The following is a 14,805-nucleotide window of genomic DNA, read 5'->3' as shown; positions in this document are numbered from 1 at the left end:
GAGACCAGCTGGTGGGAAGTAGCCCGTTTGGCACCAAACTTCTTGCCTGCATTTCCAGAGACCCTCGGCCAGACAGCAATGGGCTATTTAAAACAAACCTTGGCTGAGCCATTCTCTGTTAGGTATGCAAAGAAGAGGAAGGCAGGGAGAGATCAGCAAGAAAGTGATGAGCTGTGCTTCCTGCCGGGCTCTGCCTGAGCATCACCTCCGTGCTCAAATGAGGTCCTGCCGTACAGCACAGGAACTATATCCAATCACTTGTGACACAACATGATGGAAGATAATACAAGGAAAAGAGTGTGTGTGTGTGAGACTGAGTCATCTTGCTGTACAGCAGAAATTGACACAACACTGTAAATCAACTGTAATTTATTATTTTGCTTTTTCGGGCCACAGCCACGACACATGGAAATTCACAGGCTAGGGGTCACATCAGAGCTACAGCTGGCAGCCAATACCACAGCCACAGGAATGCCGGATTCTTAACCCACTGAGCAGGGCCAGGGATCAAAACCCACATGTTCATGGATACTAGTTGGGTTCCTTACCACGGAGCCACCGCAGGAACTCCTAAAAGAATTTTCTAAAATAAAACCGAAGAAAGCTTTTCCTGATGATGAGTGACGCTGAGCATCTTCTCATATCTCATGGGCCATGTGTATACCTTCTTTGGAGAAGCGTCTCTTCAAATCCCTTCCCCATCTTCTAAATCAGGTCATCTTTTTGCTATTGAGTTGTTCCTTGGATATTTTGGATTTTAACCTCCGACTATGTTTATGGTTTACTGTTATCAAAAAAACCAAAAGATAAGTCTATCTGCTCACCTAGAGAAAGAAGCTCCATTTTTGTATATTAAGCTCATATCCTTTACTTTTGTTAAACTGGGAATTGTTTAATGGGGACAGGGTTTCAGAGGAAGGTGGATGGCGGTGAGAATGGACTTAATGCCACGGAACAGCACACTTAAAACTGGTTAAGGGCGGGAGTTTCGGTCGTGGCTCAGTGGTTAATGAACCCGACTAGGATCCATGAGGATCACGGAGGCACAGAGAGTGGCAGCTGGTTGCTGGAAGAGCACAGCCTGGCAGGAGGGCTCAGGGCAGCCCGAGCTCTACACGCTCCCAGACCTACCACAACGCCCTGCCTGCTCCCACTGCCTCTGGGATGCATGTGAGGGGAAGAGCTGAAATCGGAAGGTAGCTGGATTTTGCTCCAAGGGTCTTCAAGGCAAGAATGAGACTCCGAATGCCTGAACAAGAAAGTGGGGTGGGGCAGACGCATAGGGAGAGGACAGGAAAGATTTCTCTTCTAGTTGAAAGACAGTCATGAAAAATGAACAGTTCACTACAAAGATGGCATAAAAACACTACTTTTTATCTCCTGGATCATGCTTGGTAGAAATGTACATTCTGTTCCTGGCTTAGAATGCTCATCTTTTTCTTTTTTTCTTGTTTAAGGCTGCACCTGCAGCATATGGAAGTTCCCAGGCTAGGGGTTGAATCAGAGCCTTAACCCACTGAGTGAGGCCAGGGACGGAACCCAAATCCTCATAGAGACAATATTGGGTCCTTAATCCATTGAGCCATATGGAAACTCCAAACTCTCACCACTTAAGGTCAAGAAAGAACAGATTTCACAGCGTGAAAGAGTGCTTTAAACCAGCATCTGAAAAGGATAAATAGAGCTGTTCAGATATAAATTGTAAACCCCGAAAGCCCCCAAACAATCGACGCTGACACAGAAAAACAACAGAAAAAATTATCTAGTAATTCGAAGAGTGCTAGGGAGGTGGAGCCACAATAACATACGTAGATTAAAGAAGTAAATAAAGGAAATTGTAACAAATGGAGGAAAATGTCGTCCCCTAGGACCCTTTGGGGATCATGTGGTTCTTCTGGGAGAGGAATGAAGAGACAGCCCACGTCGGTACTGGATCTGCTCATTCATTCATTTGTCCATCCATCAGTGAAGGCATGGTACTGAACCTAACAGAGCAAAAACCAAAACAGACACGATGTGGCCTGACCGAAGACACGAAACCACATTTTTTGGTATCATATCACAAAACGGGCCAACTATGAAAGTAATGAGTGTGCAACTTTCTCTAAACGTTGCTAACGTTTAGCACTTTTACCTGACCTGTTGGGAATCTGCCTTGACGACGACATTTCTCAGGAGCCAGGAGGGCCACGGACCCTTTAGGGTCCTTTAGATTTCGACCTGACCGATGAAGGGAAGTCGAAAGGGTGGGAATTTTAAGAGATTATCTTATCACTGAGGTGGGTTTTTTGGTAACTGGCAAAGAAAAGGGTTTGGGCAGAACATGAATAGAAGCAGTAGTATTGCTACTGACAGTAGCAATAGTAATAGGAGCTAACATTTACTGAGTACTCCTATGCACCAGGCAGAGTTCCCCGTACATGTCATAATTCTTTCAGTCATCGCACCCCAAGAGCCATATCATTAACACTATTTTATTTATTTATTTATTTATTTTATTTTTGCTTTTTAGGGCCATACCCGGGGCATATGGAAGTTCCCAGGCTAGAGGTTGAATTGGAGCTATAGCCTCTGGCCTACACCACAGCCATAGCAATGCTGGATCTTAACCACGTCTGTGACCTACACCACAGCTCATGGCAACACCGGATCCTTAACCCACTGAGCGGGGCTAGGGATTGAACCCGCAACCTCAAGGTTCCTAGTCAGGTTCATTGACCGCTGAGCCACGATGGGAACTCCTATTTTATTTATTATTATTACTATTATTTTTGTCTTTTTAGGGCCGCACCAGCGGCATATGGAGGTTCCCAGGCCAGGGGTCGAATTGGAGCTGTAGCCGCCAGCCTACGCTGCAGCCACAGCAACGCCAGATGTGAGCTGTGTCTGCAACCTACACCACAGCTCACGGCAACACTGATCCTTAATCCACTGAGGGCAGCCAGGGATCGAACCTGCGTCCTCATGGATACTAATCAGATTGGTTTCCACTGAGCCACGACAGGAACTCCTCTTATCACTATGTTTTAGATGAGGTTATTTGAGCAAGGAGAGGAAAAGTTAACTTGCCTGAGATTACTCACCCACCTGGGAGTGACTGAGCTGGAATTTGAACCCAGCCAGCTTGCCTCCCGAGCCCATGCTCTTACCCAGTTTTTTTTTAATTGAAGTATATTTTATTTATAATGTTGTGTTAGTTTCAGGTGTACAGTAGGTGATTCAGTTATACATACACATATATACATACCTATGTGTATATATACACATACATATATTCTTTTTCAAATTCTTTTTCCTTATAGGTTATTACAAAATAGCATAGCTTCCTATGCTCTACAGTGGTCTTTGTTGGTTATTTTTGTTAGTTATCTATTTTATATATAGTAGGATGTATAAGTTAATTCCAAATTCTTAATTTCTCTCTCCCCACCTACACTGTCTTTATTTACTGCTCTATCAAATATAACCTACCATTCATTGAACATTTATCAGAAGCCAGGCACTGTATGAAGCATTACATAAGCATGTGTTAATCTTCCCACTTTACAGATGAGAAAATTGAACTCACAAGTATTAATGTGTCCAACTTCCTAAGTAGAAAAGCCAAATCCAGTTCCATAACATAATCTTTACCACGGTATAGCCTCTACCCAAATACTAAAATATAGGAAGTCAGTTTTCAAAAAGAGAGGAGAAAATAGAGTAAAAAGAAAGATGACCCACTAGGGATGGGGAGTGCTAGAAATTCTGTATTATTCTGAAGAAAAACAAAGAAGGGGGCATCTAGAGAGACAGGCAGAGGAGAGTCAAGTGATAAACCAAACAGTTAGGTCTTTGATCTCATCTCAAACTTATCATATCGTGGGGGGAAAAAACTCTAAAATGCCAGCTGATCATATATTCAAATAAGAGCCTGAGCGATAGCTAATAATATGTGAAATGGCACAATCAGAAATTTAAAAGGCAGGGTGAGGAGTTCCCATCGTGGCGCAGTGGTTAACGAATCCGACTAGGAACCATGAGGTCGCGGGTTCCATCCCTGCCCTCGCTCAGTGGGTTAACGACCCGGCATTGCCGGGAGCTGTGGTGTAGGTTGCAGACGCAGCTCAGATCCCGTGTTGCTGTGACTCTGGCATAGGCTGGGGCTGCAGCTCCGATTCGACCCCTAGCCTGGGAACCTCTATATGCCACAGGTGGGGCTCAAGAAAAAGCAAAAAGACAAAAAAAAAAGATGATGCCTAAATTATCTAGATACCATGTCACTTGAGTTTCTATGTTTAACCCAGGTCTTTCCCCTGGCTAAGCCAAGCTCCCAACCATGGCTAATGTCTAACCTAGCACCGATATTCAGTACTTACAAATCTTCTTGAAATCTCAATTACCCAGTTGACAGCCTTAGGTGTTTTGAATCTTCCTCTCCTCCCTCACTCTATAATGTCCCTTCAATCTGCCAGCAATTCCATCCTTCCTCCAGAAGCTCCCTGGCATGGAGTTATCCTGGATAGCTTGTACACTCATTAATCAGACTTCCTGCCTTTTATTCTGTCTCTGACTCCTCCAATTTACTGCCTACATTAGGGATTTTAAACTAGAGTTTTCCCAACTATACATCATCACCTATTAGTAAGCGAAACAGAGTGAGTACCTTCTAACGGGAGAGGAGGTCTTATATTAGAATTTAAGTTCCTGTACATAGTAAAACAGATATTGTGCAAAATATTTGCTTCAAATACATACGTAATGTGTTTGCATATGCGTACTGAGTCACAATTTAAATCAATTTCTGACTGTGAGTCTCCTTCAAACAATTTGAAGAGCACTAGTTCTCACCGATGAGAAAGCTTCATAAATTGCAATTAAAGGCTACTTTGGTCCCACTTAACAAGGTTTAAAAGCCAGTATCTCAAAAGGAACAAACTTAAAACAACTAAGCCATATCCCAGAAAAAAGTTAAAAAATATTTAATTGAATACAAAAATATTTAATACCAAAGGTAAAAACCCACAAACTCTAGAAAATTACCAGGCATGTCAAGAAGCATACAACGCATAAAGAGGAGCAAAAAAATTGAAACCAACTTGATACCACAGAAAGGGATAGTAAAACAGTTATTATAACATGCGTATCATTGGAGATCATAAAGAAGAGGAAGAAAGGAATTAAGACTAAATTTTCTAAAGAAATAATGGCTGAAATATGCTGCATTTCATAAAATCTAAAAACCTACATATCCAAGAAGCTCACCAACCCCTAAGCACAAGAAGCATGAAAAAACTACACCAAGGCACATCACGATCAAATTACTTAAAGGTAACTGTAAAGGAAAAAAAATCTGAAAAAACACTCCAAGGGGGGGAAGGGTGCATTGTATATAAAAGAACAAAGATAATTATAAGTCGGTTGTCGTTCTTAACAGCAATCAAGTGAGTAAATAATGGCCTAACATCTTTACTGTGCTACAAGAAAACAATCTGTTAGCCTGGAACTCTACACCCGGTGCAAATATTTTTCAAAAGTCAAGTTAAAAGAGATTCCATCAGACATACAGAAATTAACAGAATTAATTACCAGCAGACCTACAAAAGAAGAAATACTGAAGTCCTTCAAGCAAAGGAACATGAGGCCGGATGGACACTTCCATCTGCACAAAGGAGTGAAGAGCAGTGGGAAGGATACAGGCTCCATAAGATACAAAGTCATGTACAAGTGTCTTGAAATGATCATCCATTACTCAAACCTAAGCTAATAACAGGAGGGGTTTATAACACACGTACAAGTAAACTGCAGGACAAAGAGTAGCACAAATACCAGGAGGAGAAAATGAAAGTACAGGGTGTGGCAAGGATGCCTGTGTGAAGTGACGGAATGAGTTAAAAATGTATGTGTAATCGATAGAGTAAGAGCTAAAAAAGGCAAACCAACCAACCTGAAAAACTACACCTGACAAAATGACCAAGGAGATAAAATGGAACAATTTAAAAACCACTCCATTTATCCAAAATAAGTCAGAAAAAGGAAAAATGGAGCAAAAGCCAGACAAGACAAATAGGAAATAAACAGCAAGATAATAGCTATAAATGCAACCATATCAATTATGATAAAAATATGGTTTAAATATCCCAATTAAAGGGGCAGAAATTGTCATATTGAGTTAGAAAAGCAAACAACGATATGCCGCATATAATAAGCCCACCTGAAATATATAGACTGGAAAAAATATACCATGCTTACACAAATAAAAAGAAAGCTGGAGTAGCTATGTTAATATTATACCAAATAGGTTTTAGAACAAAGAATATTGCCAGAGGTACAAAAGAAAAAGTAAATTTCCTAAAGATAAAGGGTCAATCCATAAAGAAAACACAACCATCTAAAATGATTGTATGCCCAATGATGATTTCAAATACATTTAGCAATAACAAGAGATGAGAAATAAATTCATAAAAATTATAATCAGATATTGTTTATCCCTCTCTTAATAACTGATAGAACAACAACAACCAAAAAAACTGGCAGAACAAGTAGATGACGTTATTAGGGAGGATATAAAGGACTTGACATTACCAACCACCCTGACATAAGACACACTGATTTGACACTCCACCCATACAAGGGCACATGGCACACTGACCAAGATAGGCATATTCAGGGCCGTAACACATTTTATCTTATTTTATTTTTTTGCTTTTTAGGGCATGTGTGGCATCTGGAAGTTCCCAGGCTAGGGGTTGAATCAGAGCTCCAGCTGCCAACCTACGCCACAGCCATGGCAACGTGGGATCCGAGCTGCATCTGCAACCGATACCACAGCTCCCGGCAACGCCAGATTCTTAACCCACTGAATGAGGCCAAGGATCGAACCCAAGTCCTCATAGATACTAGTTAGATTCGTTTCCACTGCGCCACAACACAAACTCCCCATAACATATTTTAGATAAATATGAATTCAAATCATGTCAAGTAGGTTTTCTAACCGCAACAGAATTTAATAGCAATCAATTTAAAAACATCTCTGGAAAATCCCCAAATATTTAGTAATTAAATAGCATACTTCTAACTCACTCATGGGTCGAGAAGAAATCAAAATTAAAATGCATTTTGAAATGAAGAAAAATGATAGCCCACCAAAATGTGGGGGATACAACTAAAGCAATGCCTAATGGCAATCCAGGACTGAACTCGTATTAGAGAAGAAAAGGACTGCCAATCAATGACTTCAGCTTCCACCTTAAGCAACTAGAAAACCAGAAGGGGAAATGAAACCCAAGCGAGCAGAGAAAAACAAATAAAGCTCAAAGCAGAAATCAAAGCAGAAAACAGAAAACTAAAAGAAAAAAAAATTAATGAAACAAAATGCTGTTTCCTATAGCCAGACTGTTCAGGAAAAGACAAGACACAAATTACTAATACTGGGAATGACAGTGGGAAATCACTGAAGAATGTCTTAGGATACAGACGGAACGCTTATTAACAAAGTTTAGCAAATGGAATCCACAATAGATAAGAAGGATAATACATCACAACCAAGTAGAGTTTTATCCCGGGGATGCAAAGTTGGTTTAATATTCCAAAATCCATCCTTATAATTCAACACATTAACTGAAAAATTAAAAATCATAGCATGATCTCAACAGATGCAGAATGAGCCTGGCAAAAATGCAACATCCGTTTCTGGTAAAAACTCTCGGAAAACGAGGAATTGAAGGAAATTCTTTTAACCTGATTAAGGTCACCTAGGTAAAACTAACAGCTAATAATATATTTAGTGCTGAAAGACTGAATGTTTTCCCCCAAAGATCAAGGAAAAGGCAAAGATATCTGCTCTCCCCATTTCTATTAAACACTGTACCTAAAGTTTTAGCTGGACCAATAAGCAAGAAAAAGAAATGAAGGTGACCCTTATCTGAAAGAAAGAAGTAAACTGTCCTTATTGATAGGTGAAATAATTTTCAACATGGCAAATCCCATAGAATCTACCCCCCACAAATAAGTCAGTTTAACAAAGTTGCAAGAATATATGAATAATATACAGAAATAATAAACCACATTTCTATAGAATAAACCCATAGACATTTAATGATTTATGATAGTGAAGGATGTGAAGTACTTAAGGATAAATTTAGCAAAATACATATAAAATTTACGTATTAAAAACCACAAAATATTCCTGAGAGGAATTAAAGAAGCCATACATTAATGAACAGACATAGCATGTTCATGAGACAAACAAAACTGTATGATGTCAATTGTTCCCAAACTGTTGTGTAAACTCAATACAATCCTGGTCAAAATCTCAGCAGACCTTTTTGTAAAGTGATTCTAAAATGTATATGAAATGTGAAGGACCTAATACAGTCAAAACAGCTTTTGTAAACAACAACAACAAAGTTGGAAGACTAACAGCACCTCATTTCAAAATGAGAGAAGGTAGTTCATACAGTAAAGCTACAGTAATTCAGATCGTCTATAAAGGCAAAGAGAACAATGGAACGGAATAGGGTGCAGAAAGAGAGCCATACACATAAAGTTAATTGATTTTCAACCAAAGTTTCCAAGGAAATTCAATGGAGGGAGAATAACAATTTCAATAAATGGTCTCAAACAATTGGACAGCTCAGAGAGAAAGCAAAGAAAGAAGGGAGGGAAAAAAGAAAGAGAACTTTAATTCATACCTCACATAATACCCCCCAAATTAAAAGAAAATGGCCCATAAGCTGACATAAGTTCTAAAAGTATAACTGTGTTTCTAGAACAAAACACAAGAAAAATACTATTGATCATGAGTTTGCCTAAGACTTCCCAAGTAAGTCACACACACACACAAAAAAAGCATAATGTACAAAAGATAAATAAATCAATGCATTGAACATTTAGACTTTAGAATCGTTTGGTAAAAAATAGTTATAAAAATTAAAAAGCCACCGACAGGAAACTATATGCAAAACATTTATCTGATAAAGGAATTGTATGTGGACTACATAAAGGACGCCTATAACTCCATCATGAGAAAGCAAAATGACCCATTTTCTTTTTAATAGGGAAAGTATTTGAAGACACTTGACCCAAGATGATATATAGATGGAAAACAAACACATGAAAGGATGCTGAACACCCTTCGCCATCAGGGAGTTGAAAATTAAAAACAATGGAATACAACTACACTGCTACTGGAATGGCTAAGGTGCAAGACCCGAGTATTGATGAGAAGGTCTAGCAACTAACCAGAGCCCCCAAACTAGAACTGGTGGGAATGCGAAAGGCTGCAACAACTTTGGAAACTATTTTGGCTTTTTTTAAGTTAAACATACATCATGATCCAGCCACCCCCTTCCTATGTATTTACCCAAGAGATGAACTTTTATTTATTTATTTTTTTTGGCCATGCCCACAGCACGCAGAAGTTCCCGAGCCAGGGATCAAATCCATACCACGGCAGTGATAACACCAGGTCCTTCACTGCTAGGCCACCAGGAAACTCTTGTATTTACCCAAGAGAAAAGAAAACATCTTCATGCAGGAATTTATACAGACATCTGAAGGGTTTTATTCGTAACAACAAAAAACTGGAAATTCAAATGCCCAATCAACGGGAGAATGGATACACAGGTCGTGGTAGAACAGATGCACTATTTTCCCCATCACTCAATAAAACTGTCGATAGAATATTGGTGAATCCCAAATCACACCGAATGATGGAAGCTAGGGGAGAAAAGAATGCCTACTGTTTGATTCCATTTAAATAAGATTTTTTAAACTACAAACTCATCTATAGTGACCGGAAGATGAGTGATGGCCAGAGGTGGGCGCAGGAATGGAGACGGACAGGAAGGAGGGAGTTCAAAGAGGCAGGAGGAAAGCTTTGGAGACGATGGATGTGGTTCTTATCTTGACTGTGGTGATGGTTCCTGGGTGTAGACACATGTCAAAACTCAAGATGTACTGTAAATAGGTACATTTTTTAATTTCAATTATATCTCAATAAAGCTATTTAAAAAAAAAAAAAACACACATGTGACCCATTCTTCAGAGACTTACCTGGAAAGATAGCAAATAAATTGATGCCAAGTATGCATGTTTTCTGCCTAGGGGTATTCAGTATTCTGCTGCAGAAAACTGCAACACCAAAGATAACATTGGGGTATGAAGGTAGAAACCCACAGGTCAAGAGAACATTTTAGCCCGGCTCAAATCTTTCTATGAAAAACAGCACAGAGCACTCTCTCCCTGTATGGGGCGGGACCAGAGGCAGGAAAGGAGAAAACCCAGACAAATGGTAATTAACTCGTCACATTAACAGCCATCTACGTGGTTTATTAGTTTTTGAACATCACTTACCGAGATGGGTCATTTAGTGCAGGAACCTGAATTTTGGCTGAGGGTTCTTGTAAATCTAAAGAGTACTCAAGTTCTGAAGTAACTTCCAAGCATGCAAATGAAAAACAAAAATGGGTGAGCATCTCAAGGAGACATTTAAATATACCGCTCAGGTCTTGTGTGACAGAGAAAAAAAATCTGACCTTTTTGTGAGTCATCCGGTCTCGACTCTTCAAGTGAGCCATCAGCTGTATTTGTCTGCTGCAGGGAAAGAAAAAAAAAAAATATATATATATAATATGTTTGATTATGGCTTTTTTGAAATTTTTTTGGTCCTATTTTATCCCTCTGAAGAAAAGCATTTGAATACTAAGATAGCAGGCACTTTGTCCATTTGCTCCAGGTGACTGCTGGCTGTTCCAGAAAAAATAACCACCCTCAGGAAAAGATCTGCCCAGATTAAAAGACAATGAGAAATAAACTGTAGCCTGCCGTATCAGTCAACAAAGAATGTCACAATTGCAGGGAGTTCCCGTTTGTGGCTCAGGGGTAACGAACCCAACCAGGATCCATGAGGATGCAGGTTCAATCCCTGGCCCCGCTCAGTGGGTTAAGGATCTGACATTGCCCTGAGCTGTTGTGTAGGTTGCAGATGCAGCTGGAATCCCACATTGCTATAGTTGTGGAGGAGGCTGGCAGCTACGGCTCCGATTCAACCCCTACCCTGGGAACTTCCATGTGCTGCAGGTGCAGCCCTAAAAATTTTTTTTTTTTTAATTGCAGCCACTTCTGAGGGTGAGCTGATGAGCCCCGAAGGAACTCAGGAAGGAAACAAAGACTCCCTGCCATCTAGCAGCCATCAGACTGCTGCCAGTCTTGAAGGTAAGCTGAGAAGACTCAGGACAAGAGAGCACAGCATACTGGCCCTGGAGAGTTGAGATCCATCTCAAAGGAATGAGCTCAGTGAGCCCAGACCTTGCATCTTCTCATACATGGAAAAGTGCTAGGAGTGCCCATTGTGGCTCAGCGGGTTAAGAATGAGGATGTGGGTTTGATCCCTGGCCTCGCTCAGTGGGTTAAGGATCCAGTGATGCCATGAGCTGTGGTGGAGGTCACAGATGGCTAGGATCTGGCCTGGTTGTGGCTGTGGTGTAGGCCGGCAGCTGTAGCTCTGTTTCAACCCCTAGCCTGGGAACTTCCATATGTTGCAGGTGCGGCCATAAAATGAAAAAAATAAAAAAATTTAAAAAATAAAAAATTTTAAAAAAGAAAAGTGCTAAATTCCTTAACTTGAGATATCTAGTTTTCAGTTATTAACGGTAATCTTGTGTTCCTTCTATCTACCCTTTATTGCAAAACTCCTCTATTTCCTAGCTCCCCCCTCGCCTCCTCAGAGCAGTTTCCTTAGAGTTACTCGAGATGCTGCCTTCTGGGCCAAAGACCTCAGTTTTGTCCACTGAGTTAAACATAACTCTCAACTTTGAGATTGTGCCAATTTTTTAAGTCAACAACCGTCAGAGCATCTCAAAGCTACTCAGGGAAATGTCAAAGGGAGACTCAGAAAATATCTTCAACAGCATCCTTTTTGGTGGCAGGTGTACAGGTTCCCAAAAGACAATTTATCTGGGAGAATAACCTCCAGTGTGTTTGTTTTAAAAAATCATGACATGATCATCACACTTCTGTATCATGTAATCAAACATAAGAAAATAGACTGAACACCAACATATGCCGAGCGGCGTGTTAGGGGCCTTACGACTATTATGTCTTTAATCCTAAGAGGACCATCCTGTAAACCAGTTATTTACCATTGTTTTACAGATGAGAAGCCTCAGGCTTAGTGATGCGCTGTAATTTTCCCAGGTTCCCACAGTTAGTTTGTAATAAACCAGGTCTGATTTCAAACATGAGGCTGCTTTTCCCAAGCTCAGTCTCCAGATCCCAAATGAGGGAACAAGGCCAAGCCACCAGCCAAGCCCCATCATCCATGGGAGAACCACAGAGAGCAAAAGGAGAGAGAAAATAGACATGACAGGCAAAAGGAATTGAAGGAAAAAGACAGGCAAAAAAAAGAGGGATGGTTGGCTTGAAAAAAATGGCCAACAAGCCAAGAGAGTCAGCTTCCACCTGCCAGCATCCTGGTGGATACAGTTCAGAATCTCATCCCCAGTTCCCCATACTCACAGCAGGATCAGACTGGTTATTTAAAGGGACAGCGGCTAAGCCATGGTCATCTTCAGGACTGGATAACTCTGCCAGCTCAGTGGATTCCTTTGCTTGGTCTAAACATATTAAGAAAAGGGCAGTAAAAAGTGATCGCAATAACCGTATCCAAGGAGGCCTACACCCTTTAGCTGGTCTTCATGGGATTCATACTGCTGGTCCATCACCATCTTTTGGTAAGAGCTGGCAATTAGGGTCTGTCTCAAACCTCATGCCAAAGACCTTTAAGGACCTTGGAAAACAGCCTTTGGGCCCAACTCATGAGAGATGTACAACGTTGTGGGCAGAGCGGCACCCCCATCATGTCCCTCCTGTCACCCCATCATTATTTCCTCCTTTGCCATTTCCAGCTGACCCCAAGAGCGACTATATCAAGTGGAGAAAATTCAAGGTTTAACCAACCAACTTCTCTTTCTCCAAAGGTATAATACATTTAATTACTCTTCTACGACCAGAGGCGTTCAGTCACCTCTTTCAAGTAATACTTTATCTTTGCTTCCGTAGGGAATCCTTGTAGTATTATTTCCCAATATACCTGTATCTCTTTCATGGCTGCTAGGAATCTCAGTCCCTTCTTCTTCAAACTCAAAAAGGTCTGAGAAGGTTTTTGTCTGGTCAAGCATTACCTAAAATGCAGACCAAAAGCCGCATGATTTTCAAACGCCATAATTCTTTAAAAAATTGGACATTTACAGACCTCAAAGAGGGAAACAGGCAGCAATACAGTAATAGCAAGGGATTCATCACCACACTTGCATCAATGGACACATCATTCAGATGGAAAAATCAATAAGGAAACATCAGCCTTAAATCACACGTTAGAGCAGATGGACTTGACACATATAGAACATTCCACCCAAAAGCAACAGAATACACATTCTTCTCAAGCACATATAGAATATATTCCAGAATAGATCATATATTAGGCCACAGTCTTAATAAAGTTCAGAAGACTGAAGGCATATCAAGCATTTTTACCGACCCCAATGGTACGAAACTCACAATCAGTTATAAGAAGAAAACTGGAAAATTCACAAACGTGTCAAGATTAAATAACACGCTTCTGAAAAACAAACAGGCCAATGGAAGACATCAAAAAAGAAATTTAAAAATGCCTTTTGGCAAATGAAAATGGAAATACAACATACCAAAACTTACAAGATGCAGCAAAAGCAGTTCTAAGAGAGGTGTTCATAGCAATAAATGCCTACATTAAAAAAGAAAAAAAAAAAAAAAGAGTTTCCTTCACGGCTCAGAGGTTAACAAACCTGACTGGGATCCATGAGGTTGCAGTTTGATACTCGACCTCGCTCGGTGAGTTAAGGATCCAGCATTGCCGTGGTGTAGGTTGAAGACGTGGCTCGGAATCCACATTGCTGTGGCTGTGGTGGAGGCCGGCAGCTGTAGCTCCAATTCGACCCCTAACCTGGGAACCTCCATATGCCGCGGGTGTAGCTATTAAAAAAAAAAAAATCCTCGAACAACATAACTGGAATTCCCATTGTGGTTCAGCAGTTAGTGAACAGGACTAGCATCCTTGAGGACACAGGTTCAATCCCTGGCCTTGCTCACTGGGTTAAGGAGCCGGCATTGCTGTGAGCTGTGCTGTAGGTCACAGATGTGGCTCAGATCCAGAGTTGCTGTGGCCCTGGCGTAGGCCGGTGGCTACAGCTCTCATTGGACCCCTAGACTGGGAACCTCCATATGCTGCAGGTACAGCCCTTAAAAAAAAAAAAAAAAGAAAGAAAAAAAAAACCTCAAATAAACAGCAACACTTTACACCTCAAGGGACTAAAAAGAAAACTAAATGAACTCAAAGTTAGTAGAAGGAAGAAAGTAACAAAAAACAGAATGGAAATACACAAAATAGAGGCTTAAAAAAAACAGTAGAAAAGAACAGTGAAATTAAGGGCTGGCTCTTTGAAAAGATAAAGAAAATAGTTACACCTATTATTCAGCCATAGAAAAATAAGCAAATCCTGCCATTTGGAACCACATGGATGAAACCTGAAGGCACTAAAAAAGTGAAATAAGTCAGACAAAGAAAGACAAATACCCTCTGATCCCACTTATAGGTGGAATCTTAAAAACAACAACAAAACAAGTTCATAGATACATAGAGTAGACTGGTGGTTCCAGAGGAGGGGGGCGAGGGGAGGTAAAATGAGCAAAGAGAGTCAAAAGGTACAAACTTCCTGCTAAAAAATGAATTTGTCATGCGGTGTGATGTACACATGGCAACTATATTTAATATCACCGTAGTGCATA

General features: G+C 40.5%; 1 protein-coding gene across 5 annotated transcripts in view; it reads right to left on the bottom strand.

Moving 5' to 3' along the window:
* The window catches only part of SYCP2L (synaptonemal complex protein 2 like), a 73,936-nt gene that overhangs the window by 28,946 nt on the left and 30,185 nt on the right, over positions 1-14,805 (bottom strand). For 4 of the 5 annotated variants that reach the window (XR_002346297.2, XM_021100174.2, XM_084967362.1 and 1 more), the window contains 4 exons: positions 13,073-13,163; positions 12,499-12,596; positions 10,518-10,575; positions 10,336-10,417 (listed from right to left, as the gene is read on the bottom strand). Coding sequence is in view for 4 of the 5 variants with exons in the window: in XM_021100174.2 (XP_020955833.2) it covers positions 10,336-10,417; positions 10,518-10,575; positions 12,499-12,596; positions 13,073-13,163 (329 nt within the window). In the remaining variant the exon portion in view is untranslated. The remainder of the gene's footprint in view (positions 1-10,335; positions 10,418-10,517; positions 10,576-12,498; positions 12,597-13,072; positions 13,164-14,805) is intronic. The other variant, XM_021100176.2, reaches the window with a different exon arrangement.

This window comes from Sus scrofa, chromosome 7, assembly GCF_054392235.1.
Source record: "Sus scrofa isolate SSC_HxYL_T2T_F1_AM1 chromosome 7, Sscrofa_HxYL_maternal_Yorkshire_Landrace_v2.0, whole genome shotgun sequence".
Taxonomy (NCBI): Eukaryota; Metazoa; Chordata; class Mammalia; order Artiodactyla; family Suidae; genus Sus; species Sus scrofa.
Note: the sequence above shows the minus strand (reverse complement) of the source record. Positions and strands in the feature narration are given on the sequence as shown.